General features: G+C 45.9%; 1 protein-coding gene across 2 annotated transcripts in view; it reads left to right on the top strand.

The window, feature by feature from the left end:
- The window catches only part of STRA8 (stimulated by retinoic acid 8), a 98,809-nt gene that overhangs the window by 48,193 nt on the left and 22,776 nt on the right, over positions 1-27,840 (top strand). For both annotated transcript variants that reach the window (XM_069230045.1, XM_069230043.1), the window contains exons 4-7: positions 8,486-8,570; positions 10,051-10,200; positions 13,332-13,620; positions 15,786-15,862. In XM_069230045.1, coding sequence (XP_069086146.1) covers positions 8,486-8,570; positions 10,051-10,200; positions 13,332-13,620; positions 15,786-15,862 — 601 coding nt within the window. The remainder of the gene's footprint in view (positions 1-8,485; positions 8,571-10,050; positions 10,201-13,331; positions 13,621-15,785; positions 15,863-27,840) is intronic.

The following is a 27,840-nucleotide window of genomic DNA, read 5'->3' as shown; positions in this document are numbered from 1 at the left end:
ATTTAGTAAAATGTGTTGATGCATGCTAGTATTTCCCAAAAATATTTCTAATGGAAAATCAGTGTAACCATTTTCAACACGATTATGGGAAGCATGAAAATAAACAAACACTGACAAAGCCAACTGATCTGACATATTTTTATAAGTCTTTTAGTTTCATCAATGAGTGTCTTGTTTTGACATTGCTTTTGTAACACTTTATTGTTGTGGGAGCTACCAGGCCCTCAACATTGTAACAAACATTGGCAAAACCCCCCCAAAAAGTTTTTGAACTCTTAAAGCACACGTCGCCACCAGCGGCATAACAAAGGCCCCGCAGCCGCCCTCCACAGGGCCCCGTCAGCACAGCACCTGCCCTGAGTGAGTCTGGAGAGGGGGCTCCTCCATGATCTTTGCAAAGGGGCACCCTCCAGTTTCGTTACGTCACTGATTGCCACTGTAGTTCCTGACACTGAACAAAACTACTTTGTGTGGCAATATGCTCCTTGTGGAAGAGCAGAATGCGATCACTCACAGTAAAGCCAGCCGAAAGAGAGAGAAATAGAAGTTTAATAAAAACAAAATGTCTTTGTTAACACCAGACCTAATTAGGGACCAAGACCCACATGTAGGTAGCTTTTTGCATGTCGCTGTTTGCGACGTGCAAAAAGCACATTGCGATGCACAAACCCAGTTTTGCGATTCAGTAACCTGGTTACCGAATCACAAAACGGGTTTGCGACTCGCAATTAGTAAGGGGTGTTCCCTTCCTAATTGCAACTCGCAGTGCAATGTAGGATTGTTTTGTGACCACGAACGCGGGCGCAAACCAATCGCAGTTTGCACCCATTTCAAATGGGTGCTAACACTTTCGCAAAAGGGAAGGGATCCCCATGGGACCCCTTCCCCATTGTGAATGTCACTGTAAACATTTTTTCAGAGCAGGCAGTGGTCCTGTGGACCACTGCCTGCTCTGAAAAAATGAAACGAAAACTTTTCATTTTTCGTTTTTGTTATGCATCTCGTTTTCCTTTAAGGAAAACGGGCTGCATTACAAAAAAAACCCAAAAAAACTGCTTTATTGAAAAGCAGTCACAGACATGGTAGTCTGCTGTCTCCAGCAGGCCACCATTCGTGAGGGGGTCGCAAATTGCGACCCACCTCATGATTATTCATGATGTGGGCATTTGCGAAGCCCTTGCGAATCACAGATGGTGTCAAGGACACCATCCTACATTCGGATTTGCGACTCGCAATTTGCAGGTCACAAATCTGAACCTACCTACTTGTGGCCCCAAATTCTTAAAGAAAGTCACAAAAGTGCACCCATGGTATATGTCGTACCCCTATAAAATATTTGTGAACTGTATTTTAGCGTGGGTAAGTACGATGTGTAGATTTGCTCATGTGAAAATCTATTGAGCATTTGCAAGTTCATTTTCCCTCCAGCCACTTTCTTCCCAACCCTGGAAGAAGTTCTAATTCTGCCATTGTCAGGAGTAAATGTCCAACCTTTCTTATTATGGGAAAATATTAGAGAGAAGCTGGTAAAAATCTTTAAAACATGCAGGTTAGTAGGTTTGCAGACTCAAAGGCATTCCAGCCCTGGAACTATTGCTTACTGCTTCCTCCAGCCCCAGTATGCAGATCTGCAGAAAGGTGGCAAAATAAGGAAATTGCTACAGTGGGGATTGAAACTCCAAGTATTCAAGCCCTACTATGGTAGTAGCCCTGGCATAATCAGAGAGGCTATTAATTGCTGCCATAATTTGTCGCCACACTACATGGCACCAAAGGGACAAGTAGATCTTTTTACAGGACAAGTAGATTTGAGAAGCAACCTGTCCCCTGGACAAGTAGATATTTTAATAAATTCCACACCCCTGTGTGTTGTTAGGAATCAAAATGTCACTCTTATGCTGGTGAATCCATGCTCTGTCTTTTGCTTTTGGGAAATGCCCCAAAACACAATGTGGACACATCACATTTTTCCACAGAAAATAGAGGTGTTTTTTGCAAAGTGCCTACCTGGCTTAGCCGGCACCTAGGGAAACCTACCAAACCGGTGCATTTTTGAAAACTAGAGACCTAGGGGAATCGAGGACGGGGTGACTTGTGGGGCTCTCACCAGGTTCTATTACCCAGAATCCTTTGCAAGCCTCAAAATTTGGCAAAAAAACCCACCTTCTCCTCACATTTCGGTGACAGAGAGTTCTGGAATCTGAGAGGAGCCACAAATTTCCTTCCACCCAGCGTTCCCCCAACTCTCCCAATTAAAAATGGTACCTCACTTGTGTGGGTAGGCATTGCACCCGCGACAGGAAATGCTCCAAAACACAACATGGACACATCACATTTTTCTACAGAAAACAGAGGTGTTTTTTACAAAGTGCCTACCTGTGGATTTTGGCCTCTGGCTCAGCCGGCACCTAGGGAAACCTACCAAACCTGTGCATTTTTTTAAAGCTAGAGACCTAGGGGAATCCAAGACTGGGTGACTTCTGGGGCTCTCACCAGGTTCTGTTACCCAGAATCCTTTGCAAACCTCAAAAGTTGGCTAAAAAAACACCTTTTCCTCACATTTCGGTGACAGAGAGTTCTGGAATCTGAGAGGAGCCACAAATTTTCTTCCAACCAGCGTTCCCCCAAGTCTCCCGATAAAAATTGTACCTCACTTGTGTGGGTAGGCATAGCGCCCACGACAGGAAATGCTCCAAAACACAGCGTGGACACATCACATTTTTCTACAGAAAATAGAGGTGTTTTTTGAAAAGTGCCTACCTGTGGATTTTGGCCTCTAGCTTAGCCGGCACCTAGGGGAAACCTACCAAACCTGTGCATTTTTGAAAACTAGAGACCTAGGGGAATCCAAGACGGGGTGACTTGTGGGGCTCTCACCAGGTTCTGTTACCCAGAATCCTTTGCAAACCTCAACATTTGGCTAAAAAAAACCTTTTCCTCACATTTCGGTGACAGAGTTCTGGAATCAGAGAGGAGCCACAAATTTCCTTCCACCCAGTGTTCCCCCAAGTCTTCCGATAAGAATGGTACCTCAATTGTGTGGGTAGGCCCAGTGCCCGCGAAAGGAAATGCCCCAAAATACTATCTGGACACATCAAAATTACCAAATACAAAACTACCTGTTTTTGCGGGGGCACCTGCGTTTTTGGTCCTGGGCTCAGCAGCCATACAGGGAAACCTACCAAACCCAGACATTTCTGAAAACTAGACACCCGAGGGAGTCCAGGGAGGTGTGACTTGCTTGGATACCCCAGTGTTTTCTTACCCAGAATCCTCAGCAAACCTCAAATTTAGCTAAAAAATCAAAATTGTCCCACATTTCTGTGTGGGATCACCGCACCGGGACAAATTTCCTACCACCCAACGTTCCCCTCAGTCTCCTGGTAAAAATGATACCTCACTTGTGTAGGTGGGCCAAGTGCCTGTGACAGGCAAGAGCCAAAAACATCTCAAAATTGAGGCAGAACCAAAGTGGGTCCAAAAGGGCAGTTTGGAAAAAAACATTTTTAGGCTGACAAGTGGGGCAGAATTTCTATTGGTATAGATGAGACAATGCTGGGTGGTAGGAATTTTGTGGATTCCTGCAGATTCCGGTAGGTTCCATCACAAAAATGTGGGAAAAATGTGTGATTTTCAGCAAAGTTGGAGGTTTTCAGGGCATTGTGGGTAAGAAAATGGTGCGGGTGCATTTGAAGCACACCACCCTGGACTCACCCAGATGTTTAGTTTTCAGATGTGTCTAGGTTTTGTGGATTTTACTACATGGCAGCGTCCCAAAGTCCAAAAAGTGCAGCCCTCAACATTCCAAGTGGGACGATTTTGAGAGTTAGCCAAGCTCTCATGGCCCAAATGTAAAACCAGAACCCCAAATAATCAAATGTCCACTTGCTTGCCGTGGGATAAGATGTTTTAGTGTGCGGGAAGAGCTGATAAGACTGTTACCCCCTTCAGTTGGGGTAGGGGCATAACCATGCCCATACTGGTTGGTAGCCACCACACCACTATTTTTTTTTTTAATTCCCTGGCATTTAGTAGACTTCCTGCCCCCCCGGGGTGTGGATCGGGGGTAATTACCCCATCTGCCCACTGGTGGGCAGAACAACTTGGGCCCAATTTATTCGCGGTGGGGGTATGGCCATAGCCCCACCCTCTTATTTTGAAAAAAAAATCTTCCCTGGTGGGCTTTCTGCCCCCCGCGGGGCAGATGGGCCTTCCAAAAATAAGCTGATCTGCGGCCAACAGTAATGTGCCCCCATGGGGAGCGACCCTTGCCCAAGAGGCAGTCCCCCCCAAACAAAACACACACACCAATCTCTGGTGCCTAAGTGGTTTCTGCCCCCCCGGGGCACATCGGCCTAATAAAAATAGGCCGATCTGCCCCCAAGGGGAGCAGAAATTACCTAAAATAAATTTGCCCCCCAAAGGGAGCGACCCTTGCCTAAGGGGTCACTCCCCTTGCATGAAATTAGCGCAACAAAAAAAATCCCTGGTGCTTAGTAGATTCTGCCCCCCTTGGATGCAGATCGGCCTAATAAAAATAGGCAGCTCTGCCCCCAAGGGGGGCAGAAATGGCCTAAAATAAATTTGCCCCCAGGGGAACGACCCTTGCCTAAGAAGTCGCTCCCCTTGCGTGACATTTTCACAAAAAAATAAAAATCCCTGGTGTCTAGTAGTTTCTGCCCCCCCCGGGGGCTGATCAGCCTAATTACAATAGGCCGATCTGTCCCCAAGGGGGCAGAAATGGCCTAAAACAAATTTGCCCCCCCCCCCAGGAGAGCGACCCTTGCCTAAGGGGTCGCTCCCTTCAAGAGAAACTGACAACAAAAAAAATCCCTGGTGCCTAGTGGTTTCTGCCCCCAAGGGGGGCAGATTAGCCTAATAGAAATAGGCCGATCTGCCCCCAAGGGGGGCAGAAACGGGCTAGAATTAATTTTGCCTCCAGGGGAGCGACCCTTGCCTAAGGGGTCACTCCCCACATATAACAAAAAAAAAAAATACCTGGTGTCTAGGGGGTTTTGCCCCCCCGGGGGCAGATCGGCCTAATTATATTAGGGGGGGCAGAAACAGCTGTAAAATTATTTGCCCCCCCCCCCGGGAAGCAGCCCTTGCCCAAGGGGCCGCTCCCCTTATGTGTACATATTAAAAAAAACTAAATCCCTGGTGTCTAGTGGTTTCTGCCCCCCTTGGGAGCAAGTTGGCCTAATAAAATTAAGCTGATCTGCCCCCAAGGGGGGCAGAAATGGCCTAGAAAATATTTGGCCCCCAGGGGAGCGACCCTTGCCTAAGGGGTCGCTCCCCACAAATAAAAAACACAAAAAAACAAAAAATAAATAAATTCCTGGTGTCTAGGGGGGTTTCTGCCCCCCCGGGGGTAGATCGGCCTAATTGTATTAGGCCGATCTGCCCCCATGGGGGGGCAGAAACAGCCAACAAAGCGATCGGGCAGCAGAAAAGCTCAGAGAAGCCTGAAAGGAAAGGAAATGCCTTTCCTCTCCTTTCAGGCTTCTCTGCCCCCTCCACGTGATCGGAGGAGAAATGCAAAGCATTTCTCCTCCGATCGGGCGAGGAAGGCCTCTGATGAGGTCAGCGCACGAAAGCGCGCTGACGTCATCAGATACCACAGGGGGTTGCGGGGGTGGAAGGGGAAGCGATTCCCCTTCCATCCCTGCCTAGGGGAGGGGTGTGCCTGGCCTTAGGGGGGAGCGCTAGGCCCCCCCCACCCCCCCGGGGGCCCATAGCAGGATGAGGTGATCTCGTCCAAGGCACCGGGGAACCGGGGCCTTGGACGAGATCACCTCGTCCTGGGCACAGTAGGGGTTAAACACATAGGGCGGTAAAGTGTAGTTTCAGTTCCCCTTGGCCTACAGAGACCATTGACATCTTGAATTTTAGTGTAACCTGTTCACGAAAACCAAATATGTAACACCCAAAATGATAACTGTACATCTTCTGGGTCATTCAGAGTTTCCAGGTCAGAGCCCAGGCCTTGTGTCACCCTGCTGTGGCCAATAATTACATTTTCTTCAGCAGTAGGAACAAAGGCCAGCCCCACGCAAAAGGAGCAATTAGCAGTTCTCCCAGCTCCGAGGAGGAAAGGGGTGGGGCGGAATGATCTGTAACAATCACCCAGCTATCACACTGTACCAAGGATGGGCCTGTCGAAGCCCATCGAACAAAGTAGAGTGCCCAGACAAGAGGAGCCAACCCACCAGGGGCTCCATTTGAGATTCTAGTGTGCAAGTCCCAGACATTGATGTCAGCGAGGGGTGGAGCTGAGACCCCAGGAGCTGATGTGACCAGTGACTCCTGGATAATATTTTGAACTGCCCCAGCATGCTGTGAAGGAGAGTTGGCGCAGGGGTGGAGAGGTGATGTGGCACCAAAGGACTGGCCAGGGGTGCCTGTCTTCTGAAACCTTCCTTTCCCCTTTAAAAACTGCTGATTTCTACACACTTCGCTGCAGGATCCTGAGACTACCATGGAGAACTGGAAGCAGGAACCCTCCCAGTTAACCCCAGGACCAGTGGGTCTCCCCAAGGGCCAGGGAGGCAAGCCCCCTTACACGCTAAGGACCAGTTGGTGAGAAGCCCTGGACGTTTCTGTGCCCTTCCAAAAAAGAATAAAAGGAGAACTCGTGCAGGAGGAGGACCAGCTTATGAGGACTGAACTGCCTTAGAGATGAGGAAGGTTGTGGTAACTGTCACTCACCACCAGAAGTAAAATGAGCCCAGGATCATCCAAATCAGCCCAACGGGGCCCAAATTATGGCATTCTAAAGTGTAGGGACCTTTGACTTATATTTCTGCTTCTGAGCATGTGGGGCTCCACTGCCATTCCAGTACTTTCCTCTGGTGTGGATGAAGACCCGGGGAATGGCGCAAAGAAGCTGGCTGTTATTTTTGGGGAGCTGGCGTGTGTGGGGCCCAGGTTCATGCATCTCACCCAGGGACCCCATCCCTCAGGTGGATTCAGGCTCGAAGGGGGCCGGGATCCCATAGCAACACAAAAGGATGATGGACAGAGTGCTGAAACTTTTCAAACACTCATACCCCTGTCACAGATCTGGGTTAAATCCCTTATTCTTTTGCTCCCCATGCCATCCCAGTTTGGACCCAGCCATATGCAAATCAGTCCTGACCCTGCTCCCCATGGGAACAGTCCAGCCCAAAGTGCCATGCCAGCTCCTCCCTGGACCAGAAACATGCATCCTAGGGCTGGTTTCGGGGTATCACCACTCATCAGCCAGGCTAGCTTGAATCCAGTGACACAGTGAGCAAGGGTCACATGTCTAGGCGTACCATAGCCATTTAGGGCAACTTCAGAAACACAAAAGGATGATGGACGGAATGCTGAAACCTTTCAAACACTTACCCCCTGGACTCCCGAGTGTGTCCTGATGTAGGGAAGCGACGTTGCGGTTCACCAAAGTTCTGGAGATGGGGGAGTACCATTGCACTCCTCTGCAGGACAGGTCCAGGACCCCATCCTTGGCCGCCATATTCATCATGGAGGATGGGGGGAAGTGCTGTTGAACCCCCCCAACTTGGTCTCCATTCCGTGCTCCCTGCGCCCTTGTCTGGGGGGAGCGGGAGACAGCTACACACCCTGCATGTCTGCCTGCTGGAGCCCTCTAGGGATTGTTTTTACCATTGCAGTTTAAATGTCAGATACATGAAAGAACGCACAAACACTTGGTTTATTCCTGACAAATGTTTTATTAGGTTATCATAGTAGCTGCACGTTTTATTGGTTCATTATTATCGCAGTAATGACAATGACTCGTGTAAAAGCAATGTGTTCATTAGAAAACTACTGTTTAAACTCAATTGATATGTTTGGGTGGCCTTCTAGCGGATCACCAGTGATTACTTAATGTCATCTATGGTAAGTTCCATCTGCCAATGTATATATTTGTAAATTACTGTGTAGTTAATAGTAGTGGGTGTTTAATAAATGTACTTCCCTTTTTGTTTCTAAAGAAGAAGTACTGATTGGACAATCATTTATTGAGTGTTATTATTGCATGCCAGTGATTGGTGATTACTAGCCCACACCACTTCCCTTGAATAGGACTTGGACTGCTCCACTTTGCTACCATGTGAGAGTCAAGCTCTACAATGTGGTGTTTGGTTCCCAGTGGGGACAATTGTAGACCTATTACTTGTGACGGCCACACAACTAATAGCCCACTTTCCAACATAAGCCTTACTCTTCTTTTGAAGAACATCAAGTCCTAGGTTGTTCTAATGACAGTATGGCCCGTTCCGATTGCCCCTTTTCCCACAGTTGTTGATTTCTATCGCCTAGATAGGGGTCAGCTGATTTAATGTGCAAGGAAAATAAAAATGTTTCAGGAACTATAGTGTAAGGAATACTACAGTTGATATGGTGGTGAGTAACTCATTTCTCCATTCGTTGTGATAGGCTGGAAACAATGGTCTTAAAGTAGTTATCATTTCTAGCTTGTTTTTCTCTGTGTAATCAGAGTCTTTCCATCTGGAGGATGGGAACCCATGCAGCCTGGAGGAGGTGAAGGAGGAATATGTCAGAGTGTACTGCTGCAATGCCAGGTAATTCTTCTGTGAAATATCAGGTAACTATTCTAAGTCTTGAAGAATCAAGTAGGTTTAATTCACAGTCAGACTGACCAGAAACAATTATAATTTAGGGGTAACAATATGGGATGTTGTGTTGCTGCAGTACCATTTAATTCAGATACAATTTTGGGTAACTCATCACAGGGACTGAGGACATACTTAACACGTGAAGGAACACATGTCTAATTCATTTGACGAGGTTTTGTCATTGTTATTGCTCATAGTGAATGATCGGTCCATAGCTTTTCTCAGGTATTATCATGGTTGATGTTGCTTCCCCCCCCTTTCTGTTTTTTTGGTTATCGTTCTGGTTGAATCAACAAATGCTGTGGCTTCCTTTGAGTAATAATGTTGTTAATAGATTACACAGTTGTTTGGGAGTTAGTTAAATGTCAGTGGCTTTTACTTGTTTGTGTGTACGAGCATCTCCTCCTCTGTTATGTTGTTGTGTTTTTTTGTTCTCTATTGCTGTGCCGACTCAGGATAAGACTATCATTTGTTAGGTGCATGTTGATTATGCTTATGATGAAAAATGATCTCAGTTGATGACCTTTTCCCAAAACCTGACTGTAAATAATTGTTGGATTTTTATGTCACCATTACATCCTCTTTAGCTTACTACTGGAAATATGCCCAATATTTAAAAGCATCTTCCAGTGTTTCATTGCCACTGTTTTGAGTTTGTCTGCTTTTTCTTGGGGAAAAAAATGAGCCTTCTGCTGGCCACTAGTTAAGTGATTAGGAAAGCCCAGTTTTCATAACCTTGGCCAAATAGGTAATACTTTGGAAAACACAAAACATAATGGACTGCCAAATGTCGGTACATGATACCTCATTAAAGGGCCATTTTTCATTGAGATTTAGTTGTTGCGCATTTCACATAGGAGTTTGAGTGTTCTAAGTTCTAAGAGGGATATTTATGAGAGCCTTGCGCCATGTTTGCACCACGCAAAGTTTTATATGTGTGATGCAAAGCTCTGGGTCAAATTGATGAAGCCACTCAAAGCCACACAATAAGTAAGGCAACGCAGCATATATTGCTTTGTCGCCTTACTCTGCACAAGGAAGCCGTTCCATGGGTGTTGCAAGCAGTGATTCCATGCAACTCCCATGGGTTTTCATGCATTCCCTGAATTTAAAGGACTTGTAAACCTGGGGACGCGACAAAACCTACACCTCCCCAGGGGAGGCGTAACGAAGGGCAATATCTTTATCTCTCCTTTATCTCTTCTTGTATTTTCTTCTTTCTATGTGTACTGCATTCTGCAGCACACATAGAAAGAGGAAAATGCCTCTATGGATTGTTTCTGGGCAGGAAGGTGCCCCTTCCTGCACTTAAACAATCCTGCTGACAACACAGGCACCGTTGCACTATGGACTTGAAATAGTCATAATTTCTAGCTTTTCTTTGTTCCCTATGCACAGCATTTGACCCCAGGTGTTCGTTTTTTAGCAGTGCTTCTGTTGAATCTAGCAGAGAAAACCTGTCCATGAGCAGATACTTCAATAAGCAATATGAAAACAAGTCAATGGAAGAAGAGAGCAAGATTGAACTCAGTCAGTCATCGGTCACATCATCTCCAGATCTGATGGAATTTGAAAGGTACTACTTATGCAACTGGCTCAGCCCATTCATTGCATGCTTTTACATGAATGCACTATTTTAGTAAGCACAATGTCTTGTAGTACTAGCTCAGGGAACACTGCAAATTGTAAGACTGTTTTAAGAGATTGCACATACACATATTGTGCCAGTAAACCTAAAATGATTTTTTAAAATCTGGGTTCATGTGTTTGAAACCAGTGTATCAGTAAGTATCTTTTTAATTTGTACATATCATCCCTGTATTTTGTTGATGGACTTTTCAGTGGCTGCTGTAGTAGACAATTGCCAAAGTTCCTTTGTTGCGTGGCAATCCCAGCTACAAGAGCACAGGGTAGAACAGACAACACAAGCCCAGCGGGGGAATCACCATCTTCTTCAAGAACACCATCAGCTGCAGACACAACCCCCAACTACATAGAACACCTGTCTTAGACTCCACATCATAGCCAACTTCACCTTGAATGGCACCTTCATAAATAGACCACAGGACCACTTACTCACCCACTTCACCAACACCATTGATTACTTTATTGCACTCTTCATCCTCAACTCAAGCACCTCATCCTCTTCTGGCACCTGAATATTCACCTTGGAAACTGTACCAACCTGAATTAGACCACACTAATCGAAGACCTAGGGAACCTCAACCTCACCCAACATGTAAAAGGAGAAACACATGCTGCCGGACACCTCCTGGACCCAATTTCTACCACCTTCAACAACATCTTGGTTGACAAGCTCAACTAGTGACCTAATCACACCCTCATCGAGTTCATAATTTCCATCCTACCACAGAACATCTACCACTAGTCCAGCCTGCCAAGACTGGAACAGCATCTCACAGAAAGACTGGACAACCATACTCGCAGAACACTAGTCTGAACAAAGCAGCAGCTCACTAGACTCCATCACAAACTTCAACAACTGGATCAACGCCTTTGTTGTTACCCTGGGTCCTCTCAAACCCAACCAAGCCACAAGATTCAGACCACAAGCCCACTGATATGGAAGCTGTCTTGTACACAGTGTTGTTCAGGACGTTCCTAATTTTGCATTGGGACCAGGTCATTTGGGCTGTGATCCCAGACCCTCATTTCGATGAGAGGTCTGAGGCTTCTTCGCCTGCTTGTCAGCTGAGTCAGCTGGGATATGTTGCCTTTTCAGTGGAACATGAAGCCTCAGTAGGCCCAGCATCAAGGAAACATGACCGATTTCATCCAGATTTCAGAGGCTATTGCACAAGATCTGCAGTGTTGGCAGCATGACCCTGATCAGACCACTGACAAGCCCATGTTCCTTTCCAAAGCAGAGCTGAGGGTGGTGACTGATGTGTCAGTGCTGAGTTGGGGAAGTCATCTGGGAGTGATGAAGATCAGAAGTCTCTGGTGGAAACCTGGCTGCAGGTCCATCTGTTGGAGTTGCAGGCCATTCCTCTGGCACTGAAAAGCTTTCTGCCACCCATCAATGGTGCTTGCTACTGCAATAATCAGGCAGTGTGGAGTCCTGTGCCAGGAGGTTTTGTACCTTTGGTGGTGGTTGAAATGCCGGGCATCTCCCTAATTGCTTACCACCTCGAATGATCAATCAGCGCCACGACGGAAGAGCTCAGGTTACCACCCGGTGTATCATAAATGGCATCTGCACTCCAAGGTGGCACAAGTTGTCTTCTGACATTGGGATTCTACAGACAACAGCTACACATTAATCAGCTGATCTTCCTAGACTGGGAGCTATCCAGGCAGTGTCTCCGGACTCGCATCAGGCCGCTCGACCTCTGCCCTATTCTGAGGGTTCCTATTGCGGATCCAGTGGCAGAACACACTCACTGCAATCTGACTTGTGAATCGACCACAGGCGATCCAGAAAGGGGGTGCTCCAAAGGTACTCCAGCAAAAGCCGAGGCTTTAAGACATCATCCATCTGCTGATACACAGACAAATTTGTCCTGTATGCCCTGTTTAAAAAATGATTGTGCGGGTCGGTCAGCAAGTTCTTTAACCAGCGTCCGCCATCTGTGGCACCCAGCTACGCCCCCCTGTCCATTGTGATCGAACAGAATGCCATCACTCACAGTGATGGGAGCAAGTGGCCTCATGTAGACCGACTCACTGTCCATGATATATGCTTTTGTAGGCAAAATAAAATGTGAATCTTGCAAGAGGCCATTGAAATAAGAGGGCTGTCTGAAAGTCCCTGTAAGTATAATATACTTATAATTTTAGAAATATTAAAAGGTCTTGGCTACCACCAGACCTAAAAACATTAATACGTCATGGAATTCACTAGGTTTCCATTACCTTCCTCCCATCTGTCCATTCTCCACCACTCAACCTAGTTTAGTCACGAGGCAATATAAAAATCTATAAAGCACATCTACTATTTGATAATCAGATATGTTATTGGTTATTCTCATCAGTACATTCATTTAATTTTAGTGCATTCCCCTTTGAGCCTAAGATAGTAGTGAGAATTGCAGAAAGTGTTGGGTTTACTACACAAACTCAGTTTATCTCTGTGATCTAGAACGTCACAACTTTCCTGCGAGCTGTAAAAAGAGACTACGGGGTGTCCATCTCCTAAGGCAAGGAATCACCACACTTCTATTGAGACTCCTAGCAGTCAGTGAAAGTCCATGTTAAAATAGTCCTGGAACAAAATACTGCACTACGTTCCAGGATGCTTTAGGCACCAATCTTTCAAAATATTATCTAGAATCTTCATTCATACTGCAGCTGTATAGGAAGTAGGCATTTACTGAAGTCAACCACCATTGTCTTCAGAAAATACTCAAATTACTCTTTTCCTAAACCTTCTCTCACACACACACACACACACCCACACACACACTTAAAAATACCTGCATGCCTTTCCAAATTCAGCATTGATCCACAATATTTACTTATTTTATATGTTTTTTCATGTTTGTATCATAATGTTAATTTGCAAAATGTTCGCCGAATAGATATATGCTAAATTACTAAAGCTACATCAATAATCCACATGTATGTGTTTTTTTTACAAATTCCTATAAATTAAGTACAGTAAAGGAAGGTGTGACATGTTCTATCACAGCATACTTTGTGCACCCTGCCATCGTTCATTCATCGCTCCATGGTTTTCTCTTGCAGGTATTTGTACTTCTATAAGCAGACAGTGGACTTGCTAGTGGAGAACCAAATTGTGCCTGCCGGGGACGTAACCCTTCCGGTAGTTTCTAAAGCAGTTTCCCACCTGTGGCAGGATCTTCCAGAGGACCGCAAAGCCAGCATTTTACAGTACTGCGTCCGGCAGGAGAAAATCCCCTGGCCTCAAAACCTTCCCATTCACGAGCCAGTGTGTTCGGACGGTAGTGTGAGGAGTAGTCAAGCTGATAGCCAAGAAGCAAGTGGATCCCTCTTGTCTTCCCCTCCAGAGGAGGTAACATCTTGTTTAAAAAATGGATTTATATGGCGTTATACTGGGGATGAATCGACTGGACACAGTGTATTTGTAAGTTAGCATATCAGAAAGGGATTGGCTATTTTCCATTATTGGATTCTATATGATATCCATATGTCTGTCCACACATCTTTAAATATATACCTTTTCAATTTTGGAAAATAATGCATCAACTCATACACTAATGGTGTTGCATTGACGTCCTTAACACTGTGTTCCCAATGCTAGGGTCGTGACCTCAATGTCCAAGCACTCGCCGATGGGATATCTGATGGTGAAGACACTATGGGGGTGACCGCCAGGGTTGTTTTGACGAATTTCACCACCAACAGGCTGGCAGTGAAATCCTGGGGATTACGACCGCGGCGGAAGCGCAGCGGTCGAACTGCCGGCACCGGCGGTTTCCCCGCCACTTTTGTCCCAGTGGGAGTAATCCTCCAGGTCAGCGCTGCTTGCAGTGCTGCCCAGGGGATTACGAGTCTCCCTCCCGTCAGCCTTTTCATGTCGGTTTGCACCGCCATGAAAAGGCTGACTGAAAGGGGAGTCGCGGGGCCCCTGGGGGTCCCTGCACTGCCCATGTCACTGGCATGGGCAGTGCAGACAGTGAAAAGCGCGACGGGTGCAACTGCACCCGTCGCACAGCCGCAACACCGCCGGCTCCATTTGGAGCCGGCTCCTGTGTTGCGGCCGAGATCCCCGCCGGCCCAGCGGGGATCTCATAATGGCTGTGGCGCGAGTGCGGCCGCATTGCCAAGGTTGTAATGACCCCCTAAGTATCTTTCTTTCCAATGCACCACTACCTGCAGAGGCAGCACATGCGCACTGCGCCTCCCGGTATTCTTTTTCCCACACAGAGGTCAAGCATGCCCTTCAAGTCTTATGATCGCAGTGGAATATGCTAGAGCATTTAATTCCAGCAGCAAGCAGGTTGGCTCACAGTTTGGGCCATAACCTGCTCCTCAACAGACCCTCAAACAGGACAGGCACACTTCCAAAAGGGATAATCTCTGATTGTCCAGGGTGGACTTCCCAAAAGAGTTGTGTGATGGGTGGCTCAGTAAGACTGCTATCGCAAACCTAGATTTTTCCAATAGGCTGCTAAGAGATTTAAATGTGAAGACTTATGTGGACACAGAGACCACATTATTCACACACCCAACAGCTGTTTTTCTCTTTACTAAGAGAGCAGAAACCCTGCCTGGAGCGAGGGGTTTTCATGAGAGCGTGGTCCCATGACACTGGGCCAGTTACCTGCAGCCTGCGCTCCCATGAATAGAATGATTAAGGCGCAGCTCATTGTGGCTGCCCCTAGTGAAAGGATGAGCAGGTGTCAAGCCTATTTGAGTGATGTATGCGCTTCCAAACCTACAACAGGAACATATACATTGGTGAATATGGTTGTGATCAAATTTGCGTAAGTATTGCCTGCTTTTAGCCGGTAAGTCAGGCGCACCCGTTCTTGTTTTAAGATGTGGATATGGGAGAGCATCGTTTAAGGGGCATTTTATAATTTGCTTGTGTTGAAAATCCTAGTTATGCCAATGGACCACCTAAATGGATCCCATTTGGCTATACCTTGAATGCTCAATGTAGCCAGACTGATGCTTCATTCTTCTTCTCCCAGAGAGGGGTAGTAGTCTCCAATCCACTTCAGGCATGACGTGGAAATGAGCAGGGGACTCAGAAGTATTCTCTGAATTGAATGCAAAATCAGATCTGCATAGGCATCACTTCCAAGCCTTTTTAGTTTTATCTGGTCTCATTCCCAGAAGTATTATGCTCCTCCTATTCTTACGATAATATAAATTAAGGTTTACAGCAAGAAAAAGTGTGTCCCCTGATGTTCCCTTAAAGGTTTGCTGCTCCTACTAGAACACACCATTTTTGCTGAGCTCTTTGTTGAGAATGTTGGTGATGATAGCCCCTTCAACTGAGCTTTGTTATGTGACCAGGCTCTCACTTGTTACTTTCTGTACCTCGCTTTGGATTAATTGATTGTAGCACATGGATTCAAGCACAATTGAGATACCTTAGAAGCACGGACTACTGGTGACAAGCATTTAATGCAATCTTCTAATCTGAAATGGACTCAAGAGACCCCAAGAGCATCACTAGGTATAATTTGCGCTCTTCTTTTTTTTTAGATCCTTTTTGAAGACGCCTTTGATCTGGCTGCCGGGTTCCTTGATCACAATGAAATGCGAGGCCTGTCTAGCACAAGGTAAGTGCCTTTTATTTATAAAAAAAATCCCTCAATTGTGTGAAGATACATCGCTGAGCAACTCTTCTGACTTTGCTTTACAGAGTCAGCCAGCCCACTCATCCCAGGTCTAAGCTGTGCCTAAACCTATTAAGTGATCATCACAGGTTTTTCAGAATGTAAGGGCTCTCCTTGTTACATGCTTCTCTGTCCTTCTGGCTCATTCTTAATTAGCAATAAGCGTTGAATGAGCACTATTATAGCAGTGGCTAAAATCAAGTCAGCCTAAAATGTCTGCCTGTGTAGTGAAATAATTTCTCCCTCACTATGTCTGATGTCCAAGCCAAGTGTGTCTTTCATTGTAAATACGGATTTTGCTCCAGTTCTAACGTCTGTGAATGTAGGCAAATAGGCATGCTGCGGATTTGAGGCATCAGAGGTATATGAATGAAGGCCCGTTTTGAGTAATGTTAAATTTCCATTTCCATTTCCATTTCCATTTATTTAATTGTTATTAGCCTATCCGGCCTTAACAATAATCACACAATAGATATCAATCCCTCAAACTCCATAAAAATCACATTAAATAAAACATCTCAATAAAAGGAACTATGCTTGAATTTTTGATTTAACATGTGCCAAAATGTATCCAATTTACCATGCATTATCGTAAAACCTGATTTGACCATAATTTACATAAAAACTTAACTTATTCTAGAAAAGCATTATGAGTCTAATATTTAAAATGTCTTATTATGGGACGAGTCATTTGGGGCCTTGCATTGCCTTCCAGCCGTTTAATAAAAGCCCGAGGCCTAACCCAGTTTGCACTACCCTGCACCGATTTCCCAAGCTAAATAGCTACGGGATAACATAGGCTATTGTGCCTGTGCCAACTGTAGGTGCATTGATAGACGTAATTTCCATGCTTCCAAGATATAAGTTGAGACTTTTGTCACAATGTATTTCTCATCTGAACGCATACATAGCGCTTCCGCCTCCTTGCACTTCCTAACTCCGGAAGTTCTGAAAAGTGGACGAAGGTACAATTTACGAAGTCTGAGCGTAAAGTGGCATAATAAAAGGAAGTGGGAAAGTGTTTCCGGACCACCATGAAGGCATGGACAACATTCTAAAGTACCCGGAGGAGCGGATTGCCATCTGTTGACCACCGCTGTCACTGGTAGTGTGCCCATACGGAATTTAAAGTAGAGAGCCCTTTTTTCCTCCGGATAAATACTGTCTATGAATATTGCTGGTTTAAGCTCTTGGTTAAACAAAATATACCGCTTGAATAAAGGGCTAAATGACTCGCACATAGTCTCTGTCTTTCGCTCCCAATATGCCTTTTTTATGACAGCTAGACTAGGCCTTCCGATTTTTTCTGGATGGAGCCAAAAGTCTTCCTGGCCGATAGCAGCCAGGATAGTTGAGATATGTTTGAACCAGGGCAGTTTCCGATGGTTTTGCAGCTTCATGATATCCTTAAGTACGTCTCTGAATGGTTTGAGAGCCTCTTTTGTCCAAATACGGATCCAGTATCTTACTGGAGCCAGAGCGATGTAGTCCTCAACCTTTCTCATCTGTAGATCAATTCTTATTGCGTTCATTGGTGTAGCATTACCTAGACAAAGTAATTGGCGTAAAAATTTGTTCTCGGTTACTTGTATTGATGGAATCTTTCTGAATCCCCAGATCTCTGCGCTGTAAAGTGCTGCGGCTCTTGCTTTTGTTTTGTATGCAAGCAGTGCGGGGCTCACGGAGTGATTGCCTGTAGCCTTTGCAAATCTGAGTACTGCTCCGGCTTGTTGGGCCAAGGAAATTCTGCTTTTGTAGATTTGTGGTTTCCATGTCTGTTTTTCATCTAATCTGCAGCCCAGGTAATCATAGGTGGCCACTCGGGCCAAAGGCTTATTATTTACCCTAAAGGTCGATTGCAACGTCTGTTTTTGGTTGAGAATCATAAACTTTGTTTTCCCCTCATTGATTACCATGTTAAATTTCCATCCCTGGTCACCTCCAAGCACTTTTGGGATTGATGAACATGTAGGATATTCGCAATTCTACTGCCACTGTCCTGACGTTGATGTATATAAATGATGTAGATACCCGTACAGAGAGCTACACCACTACACTTTTTCCTTCTTTTTTGTGGGAAAATTTGAAGCAAAGACCTAGTTACAAAAGCAGGCCTGTTTTGCTAATAAAAAAAGCAGCCCTGTGTGGGCCATAAATCTGAAAGGGAACAGAGTAATGAAGAGAGAATGCATCTGGCCCATGTTCTAGTTTCTTCTAGTCTGACGAACCTTTTTCGGAGTTCCGAAGGATAAGGAGAAGCAGTTCAACACTTTCAAATCAAATAATAGTTTAACTCATTATTAAATCTCAGAGACTGGAAATTGGCTTTGCCCAACCTTTCTATCAGCTCTTCCACTCGGGCATAGGGTAGGTGTCTAATTTGGATGCACTGTTGAGCTGGCGGAACTCTTCACAGAACATGAGCGACTGATTAGGGTTGGGAACCAAAATGACAGGGGAACACCAAGCGCTGTGTGAGAGTTCAGTGGTTACTTCCTGTAACACGGTAGATGCTTTCCTTTCTACTGCTTCCCGTCTCGCCTTGGGTATTCTATAAGGGCGTAACAGAACTACCTGAGTATCCTCTGTAACAATGTCATGTTGAATAAGGATAGTTATTCCAAGCTTCCCAGAAAGCAAGTCCTCATACATATGTAGAATTTCTCACAATTGGTGTTCTTGCGCAGGTTTGGCAGGGCCCCACTTTCACTTCTTCTGACCCCTTGAGTTGCCCTGAAGAGGCAAACGTATTCTCAAGGGGTTAAGGGTAGTGACAAATTACGATGGTGCCACGAGCGTGGGTCCTTCATTACAGGCTCCTCCCACTTCTCTAGGAGCTTCACATGATCAATCTGACCTTCTGTTTTATGAGGCATAGCCACCTGGTATGTTATATGAGAAATGTGACCCAAGACCATAAAAGGACCTTGCCATTTGGCCAGTAATTTGTTGTCAGATGATGGCAACAATACAAATACTTCTATCCCCTTTTAAGCTCTTGGACCTTAAACTGTTTGTTATAAGCAGCTTTCTGCTTTCCTTGGGACTTTTCCAGGTTTATTTTTACCCTATTCCACAGAGACATGACATTGTTTTTTTAGATGGACCGCATAGTCAAGTAAGTCCCTACCCTCATCCTCCTCCTAGTGTTCTGCAGCCCTGTCAAGTAAAGTGCTAAGTTGCCTGCCAAAGACTAGTCAAAGGGGAAGAACCCGGTAGGACACTGGCATGATATCGGATGGAAAATAGTACAAATGGGAGTTTCTGATCCCAGTCCCTTCTGGTATCGCACAACATCTGTTTCCAAATGGTCTTGATAGGGCGGTTATATTGTTATACCAGACAGTTAATCTGGGATTAATAAACAGAAGTCCAGATTTGTTGTATACCCAAAATTCTGCAGACCTGAGTCATCAATTTGGACATAAAAGGAGTCCCCTGGTCGGTCAATAATTCTTTTGGAAACCCCACCATAGAGAAGAAATCTTTCATGTCGTGGGGCACTACTTAGGTCTTCATACTAGTTAACGGTATGGCCTTGGTTTCACATAGCTTAGTTAACTAGGACCAGGATGTTGTGTACCTCAGCCAACCAGAACGTTCAGTTCCACTGTTGCTAGAGGTCATGACAGACTTCGCATGTGCTTCAGGTCTCCATGTTAACCTACTAAAGACGATCCTGTTTCCTTTGGTTGCCTGTCGGGAAAGCTGATATTATATCTCCCAGTGACTGGACTGTCCTGGGAGACTGAGAGCTTTCAATATCTGCAGATTAGGATCACATATACTGCGCATTACTAATTTAACCTCAACATGGGCCGGGTGCTTGCTGGTCTCAGGGCCTTGGTGGGGTTCTGGACTATGCTACCGCTCTTGGTCATGGGCATAGTAGCCCTAGGCAAAATGGTATTCCTTCCCTGCCACTTGTATGTCCTCCAAAACTCATATTGCAACATACCCGGCTCCTCTGTTTGGTCCATTGATGGGTGACTTGTTATAGTGGTTTGGGCGGAAAGTAGGAGCAGGGTACAACTAGAAGTTCTGAATGTGGGATACTAGGGAGGGTGGCCCTGGTCTCCCGGATTTGAAACTATATTACCCGTCTGGACAACTACAGCATGCCACATTGTGGTGTGCTACAGAGGATAACAGGGAGAAGCACCTTTTGATGGGACTAGTGGAGATGGGGGACCTGGCAAAATTGTTGATGAGCGGTGCACGGACTCTTGCGCATGTGACATATATTGTTAAAAGGACTGCCAGACTATGGGAATGACATGTAAGAAGTATGCTTACGCAGCCCCGTACGCTAAACTCCTCCTACTCTTGTGGCTGCTACCATTCCGTGAAGCTGCGGGGTTGATGGACATGTCCCAATGGACTTCAGGGGGGTGTAACTACGTAGGAGACATGTATCAAAATGAGTCGTTCTTCACCATAGCTGAGGCTACAGATTTATTCAAGCTCCATCCTGGGCAGTTACGACAATAAGCTTAGTTATCCAGCACGGTCTCAGAGATCTCAACAGATTTTCAGACTGAACCCATGGTTTCCCTTAACTGGATCCGGGTTCAGAAGAGGATTTGATCTCCTGCTTGTAGTCGCCGCTGAAAGTGGACAGGTGTCTGGATTTGGAAAGGACACACCATGGTTGGAATGTGGTTCTGGGGGAACAGCTGACAAACAGCAAATGGAAATGTACACGAAACCAGGCCCAAAACGCAGACAGTAATGTGCGTTTCAAACATACACAGTTTTATTATCTACATCACGCCTATCTCACACCACAATACCTGTACGTGGTCTTCCACACCAGACCAGAGGGCTGTCTCAGATGCGGGACCACACCTGCTCACGTTATTCATATGGGTTGGGAATGCACCAGTTTGAGAGCATATTGGACCGTAGTGGTTGACATGCTGCGCAGAGTGACGGGTCCCAGAGTAGAATGGGGTATGAAGCATTTGTTTGTCATCGTTCACAGGAGGCACATAATTTCCTAAGGTCCGAGTACACCCCTGGCCAATACTTCTCAACAAGTAGTCTTCCATTTTCTTTACCCATATTGACCACCTTCCACATGACAATGAGCCAAATATAAGACCTGTTGTCAGAAAGGAAGAAGAACAACCAATTGAACTCTTTTTTTCATTTGCTATAATAGCTCTCCCTGGTATTACCTGGTTGTGTTCTTGTGTATTGGCTCATGCCCAGGCTGAGCTAAGTTATGATCTTCCCTCTGCGCAGCTTGAAACTTCGCTGGTGTTCCCATTTGTCATTTGTGGAAGAAAATACAGAATATGCTTCACCATAACAATCATTTATAAACAGTCACTTATCTGAATGTTTCTCTGACTTTCATTTCTTTCTTTTAGGCATACCAATTGCAATCGGTATGGCTAAAAAAGGAGCATCCGCAACCAAATTGTCTGTCACCTCACTTCCTTTGGATATCAACAGTTGACGAAACCGTGGTTGATCTGTCCCAATTATCACATCCTCTACTAAATTGGGAATGACCCCTACCCTTAAACTTTCTGATTCTTCTTCCCAGTGTAATATAACCTGGGCTACGGGATAGTTTTTCTTGTCTCCATGTATGCGTGTAAAAGCTGCATTTTCCCTTTTTTGTACTTGTCCAGGATCAATCCACTTTTGATGGATTACCATGTAGTGGCCTCCCTATCAACGCCCTAACAGGCTCCCATTTTTAACCATCTGTCTTCTATAAGCCTTGGTACGAGACCCCATACATAGAACTTGCCCTTTTGAATAACCCACTTCTATGGGTTCTGGTGCTGGAGGTTTCTGGGGGGAGTTCCTTGCTTTGTGTCCCTGTTCTGCACATCAGAAGCACTGGGGACCCTGCATTATCTCTTTCCCTGCTGTTTTCAATGAGGTTTATTTCCTGTGGAGGATCCTGAAGTTGGGTTTAATTGGTATCTTCGAAGAGGAAGGTGATGCAGGCTGACCTTTGGACAAGCCCACTTTAAAGTCTGAGGATTTATGGAATGCACAAGCTAATTATTTTGCCATATTTACAGTGACATGAGGATGCTGCCAAATCCAAACCCCCAGTAAATAACGGTAGGGCCTCAAAACATTTTTGAAGTAGATTTTGTCAACCACCTCATCAACGGTAGACATGGCAGGCTTTAGCCATCTATTTTCTAAGTCCTGTATACGATAATACAAGGCTCTTGGATTATTGTTGTGTCCCTGTTTCTCTTTCCAGAACTTTGTCCTATAAAACTCCGTTTAATATCCCTGGAGATCCATTATAGCTTTTTTTATGTCTGCGTAGGGGGTAGTGGCTTGATATGCCATCTGTACCTCTCCTAATAGCAGAGGGGCTATAAATTGGCCCAACGTTCTGGAAGCCAATCGGTGGTGGAAGCCACCCTGTCAAAATTGGTAAAAAAAGAAATCAGGATCCTTTCCTGCCTGCTACTTTTACAGACAGTGTATGGTACATCTGGGTGTACTGTTGCATTAGTTATTGCATTTGTCACTTTAAGAATAGCCGTATCTTGAGCTTGTTGATTATTCCCAATAAGCTAACTTGTGTCTTTAAGGTGTCCTAAATGTTTCCCTGTCCTGTTGTACTTCCTGTGCTTGCTGCTCCACCACCAACTGTAAGTGCCTCTGTCATTCAGCTAACAGCTTTAGCATGTCCTCCATGGTTATGGGTTGAGTCATAACTGTAGCTTGGGGAAAGAAAAAAAAAACACTTCTGACAGTACTGTAGTAGATGTTCAGTTACAACAACCCAAGATAGACTTGTGAGGAGTTTTTATTAAGTGGATCAATTCGATACAGTTATTAGTAGAGCAATTTAAAGTCTTCAGGTTGATGCCCTCAGTCGGTCAGTGTTCTGTTGTGCTTTCTTCTGGTAGCCTTTTTGCAAAGCAATGGTGACCCTCGGGAGAACACAACAACCTGAATGCCAGAATATGTTTTTATACAGAAACAAGCCCTTTACGGTCACCCTGTGGTGATGATTCCCTTTTAGATTCACCTAGTGCCGCACAATGTGTAGTCATCTAGTTGGGTGCCCAAACTGCCGACCCCCCCACACACACAGTGCATTCTCCCTATTACAGCACGCTCTAGACGTTATGAAGTGGTAAGCCCTTCCTTCCTTTTAATACACTTAGATTATTCTCAAAGATTGGCCACATCTCCATCTTCGACGATGAAGCAGTGAATTTGGTGTACTTAGCATCTTTCAATAAATGGTGTTAAAAGAAACAGTTATCCAATATTGGATCTTTCATAAATTCACATGCTTGAATCATCCCCGTCGTCGAAGTGGGAGTCCCACGGTACATAAAATAGCAATAATTAACAAATATTTTTTTTTTGCCATAGGCTATAATGGAAATACCAGTCACTCATATAGCCTATCCAGGTCCTTTTGTGAAAAGGACCCAAACTTGCCTGCTGACCAATCAGGCACCAGCACCCTCTAGAACACTCTCCAGAGAAGCTCCTTCCCTCAGATTTTCTACCGCACGTCGTGTGAAGGGAGTCTCCCTGAGCTCTGCTCAGTTTTCTACTTCTTCAGAAGCTTTTTTCTCTCAGAGAAATGAAAAAATGTTGGATTCTTCTAGAAAAGCCTTTTCCACCCTTGCAAGACCTGTGGAAAGAAAAGGCTCCATGTGGATGATCCACATAAAGACTGCTTGTATTGTCTCTACCCACAACACCAGGTGAAGGACTGCAAGATATGTTGTACTTTCTCCACAAAAACCCTCAGAGACCGTGAGGGTAGACTCCTGACATGGTTACAGGCAAAATCCTGTACTTCAGGTGAGGGGAGTGGGTCAGAGAGGCCACACAAAAGGTCCAAATCTGAGGACCTGGGCCAGACAAAAAAATCTCGAAAGAGGCAGAAATTACATCATGGAAAGGGCTTACAGACTTCAATTTCCTCTGAGCCATCCTCTCCTCTTCAAAAGAAGGAGTCGTACCGTCTTTCTCCTTCCTCAGAGCCCTCTACCTCTAGAAAGGTAACTATTAAAATTAAGTCGACGACGACAGCACCGTCGACGACCGTGACGACGATGACGGTATTTACAGCTACCGTCTCCACTACCTCTTCGACGAGACCATCGTCAGCGACGACTACATTGACGTCAACGGTAAGGGCTCCTATCCCCTCAATCAAACCTCCTTCTATGAGGACTCCAGAACGGAGTGCGTCGTTAATATCATCGACGACGACAACATCGTCGCTTATAACACCGTCGACGACAGCCCCGTCGACTATAATATCACCAACGACAGCGTCATCGGCTGTCTCACCGTTGACGAGGACACCGTTGAAGAAGCCGTCGTCGACGAGACCACCGTCGACTACACCATCGTCGACGAGAGCACCGTCGATGACACCATAGTCGACGAGACCGTCATCGATGGAAAAATCATCACTGGTCACAGTACCGTCAACGGCATCTTCAACTTTGACACCATCTACTACTTCAGACAGATAGAGGCTACTCCTACCTCTTCCAGGTCTCCGGATCTTCGAGCCATGGTCAGGATCACATCTCTGCCCAGATCAGACATTTATCCCATAGACACGTCTCCAAACAAAGTGTCAACTTTAGTACCCAGTCATCTGCTCGACTGGGAGGAATCTGATGAGGGTCCATTCGGAGATGCACACAGCCCATCACAGCTCCACGTTAAATATCAAGAAGAGGACGAAGATGATGAGAATGAATACCAACCATATTACTCACTTCAAGAGCACTATTACCAACTAAGAGAGCCTCAGCCAAGAGACTCTATACAGATGCCTTCCTCCTTAATCCAGGACTTACAATCAATGCTACAGGATTATAGGAGGAGGTTCCCAGTTGCAGCAGAAGATCAGCCACCACCGCCAGTTTGTCCTGCTACACCAAGCAATGTCCCTCCTCCTCCAGCTACTCCCAGAATGACACCCCACTCTGTGTTAGCTGCACCCCCTAGAGATGAAGGTTCCACTTCAGGGTAAGAAGAGGAAGAAGGAGAGATTTCTACCCCGCAACATCCTACTGAGGAATGGGATGATTACTTGGCCCCCACTCCTTCTCCACCACCTTTCTCGCCCTTCTGATTCTCCACCCGAGGATATAGGTGGTTTCCACAATCTAATGGACAGAGCTGCCGCATGCTTCCACCTTCCAACATCTGTCTCCCAGTCGGAATGTTTCCTGCATGATTTTAAGGAGCAGTCAAGGAAGTCTGTACGGTCCATTCCGATTATTGACTTTATATGGAGCGAGGGTACAAAGATTATGTGCAACCCGGCAACAGTCCCACCAGTCCCGCAAAAACTGGACAAGAAGTACAAGGCAACCCAAGACTCTCAGGCATGTCTCACTGGCCACCCAAAGCCTGATTCGGTTATTTCACAAGCTGCTCAAAGGCGTTCTAAGAACCCATCGATGCCTATCTCTACTCCTCCAGACAGAGAAGGAAGGAGATTGGATAATGTGGGCAAAAGATTCTCCTCCATGTCAGCAATCACTGTCAGAGCAGCAAATTCATTGGCAATCCTGGGTCGTTATGACCGGCAAATGTGGTCGGATATGCAACCTTTCATTGACCTCATCCCTGAAAGCAAGCAAGCAGAGGCACAGAAGATCCTCCAAGAAGGTGAGCGTACGTCGGAGGACATAATCGACTGCGCTCTAGATATAGCCTCCACTGGCTTTCGTCAGCTAGCTGGTGCCGCGGTCTTACGCCGCCAAGGTTGGCTCAAAGCCACATCTTTCAGGCCGGAAGTGCAGTCCAGAATCCTCGACATGCCCTACGATGGCGAATCTCTCTTTGGCAAGCACGTAGATGACGCGCTCCAGGCCATCAAGACTAACTGCCAAGTCCCTAGGTACCCTACAGTACCGGAAACAGCCCTTTCGGGGTGCTAGAGGAAGAGGATTTACCTCATTTTGAGGTTCCTTTCACAGGCAGTACCAGCAACCCCAATATAGGCCTTCCTACCAACAACATTACAGGCAACCATCTACGGCTTCCTACGCTAGACAGGGAGGAAAGAGAAGACAGGGTTCACAAAGCAGAGATCAACCCAGAAAGCAATGATCTTCTATGCTCCCCCAATGTTCACACCATCAACAAATAGGAGCAAACATCTCCAACTACATCCATGAGTGGAAGAAAAAAACATCAGACAAATGGGTGCTGGATATAGTGACAAGAGGTCATACCCTGGAATTCATACAAAAACCACCGCATCATCCACCAAGAACAGGAAGACCTCTCCATCTTCGTCTGCTTCAACAGGAGGTATTTATTATGCTTGCCAAGGGAGCTATAGAAAGAGTTCCAGTTCAGCAACGAGGTCTCGGATTCTACTCCCGTTTCTTCCTAATAAAGAAAAAGTCAGGGGAATGGCGTCCGATACTAGATCTCAGGAAACTCAACAAGTTCCTTCGGAAGCAATCTTTTCGGATGATCACACTGTCAGATATCCTGCACCTCCTCAATCCTGGAGATTTTATGACAACATTGGATCTCCAGGATGCCTATTTCCACATACCAATACATCAGAAACATCGCAAATATCTCCGCTTTACTGTAGCCGGTGCCCATTATCAGTTCAAAGTTCTACCATTCGGGCTGAGGTCAGCTCCAAGAATCTTCACAAAATGCCTTGCCCCAGTTGCAGGTTTCCTCCGCAGCAAGGGTTTCCAGGTGTTTCCATACCTGGACGACTGGCTCATAAAAGCTCTGCCTACACTACTAGCCTCCAAAGCGACAAACGCTTGCTTGAAATTATTCCACAGTTTGGGGCTAACAGTAAATCTACAGAAGTCGGTCACACTTCCCTCAAGCAGAAGAGTCTTCCTGGGTGCAGAATTAGACACCATCCAGAACAAAGCATATCTCACTCCAGCAAGGCAGCAGAAGCTAACCTACTTAGCTGTCAGAATCTCCACAAAAGAGTTCGTTTCAGTACAACTGTTCAAGTCGCTTCTGGGCATGATTTCCTCGGCCATCGTCCTAGTTCGACTGGCAAGGCTGAGAATGAGACCGTTGCAAGAAGAACTACAACTCCAATGGACCCAGTCGCAAGGGTCCTTCGACGACTTAATAACTATCACACCAAAAATTCGGCAGGCGTTGAAGTGGTGGTCTCAGACCAACCACCTCTCCCAAGGTCTTACATTTCTAACACCAATAACAGACTTTGTCATCACCACAGACGCTTCCTTGGAAGGCTGGGGAGGCCATTTGCAAGACATGCGCATTCAGGGAAGATGGTCCAATCTCCAGAAAGGAATGCACATAAACCTGCTAGAACTGAAGGTGATCCATCTCACGCTCAAGGCTTTTCTTCCACCCATCACATGGTCCTCAGTGTTGGTCAGGACGGACAACACAACAAGTATGTTTTACATCAACAAGCAGGGAGGAACAAGATCCTGGCTGGCTCACACTGCACAATATTCGCCTCAGGGTGGAGCACCTGCCAGGGGTCAACAACGCCCTAGCGGACTCTCTCAGCAGGACGGACGACAACTGCCACGAGTGGAAACTCAACCAGAACATACTCAACTGCATCTTCCAACGATGGGGTCAGCCGATCCTAGACTTGTTTGCCACCAACCTGAATGCCAAATGTCAGTCGATACCCACTCCCGGGGTCGTGGGGAAATGCTCTTTTGATGAGATGGTCCGGGATCTTTGCCTACGCTTTTCCCCCCCATCCCGCTGATTCCCAGGCTCCTCAGGAAAATGAAGTCCGAATGCTGCAAGATCATTCTCATAGCCCCCAGATGGCCCAGACAGTACTGGTACACGGAGCTCCTACTCCGGTCCGTGGCCAATCCAGTCTGCCTTCCTTGCAACCACAACCTTCTCACGAAGAATCAGGGTCTAATCCTTCATCCCGATCCAACTTCTCTGCA

This window comes from Pleurodeles waltl, chromosome 4_1, assembly GCF_031143425.1.
Source record: "Pleurodeles waltl isolate 20211129_DDA chromosome 4_1, aPleWal1.hap1.20221129, whole genome shotgun sequence".
Classification (NCBI taxonomy): domain Eukaryota; kingdom Metazoa; phylum Chordata; class Amphibia; order Caudata; family Salamandridae; genus Pleurodeles; species Pleurodeles waltl.
This window is presented reverse-complemented; position numbering and strand designations above follow the sequence as displayed.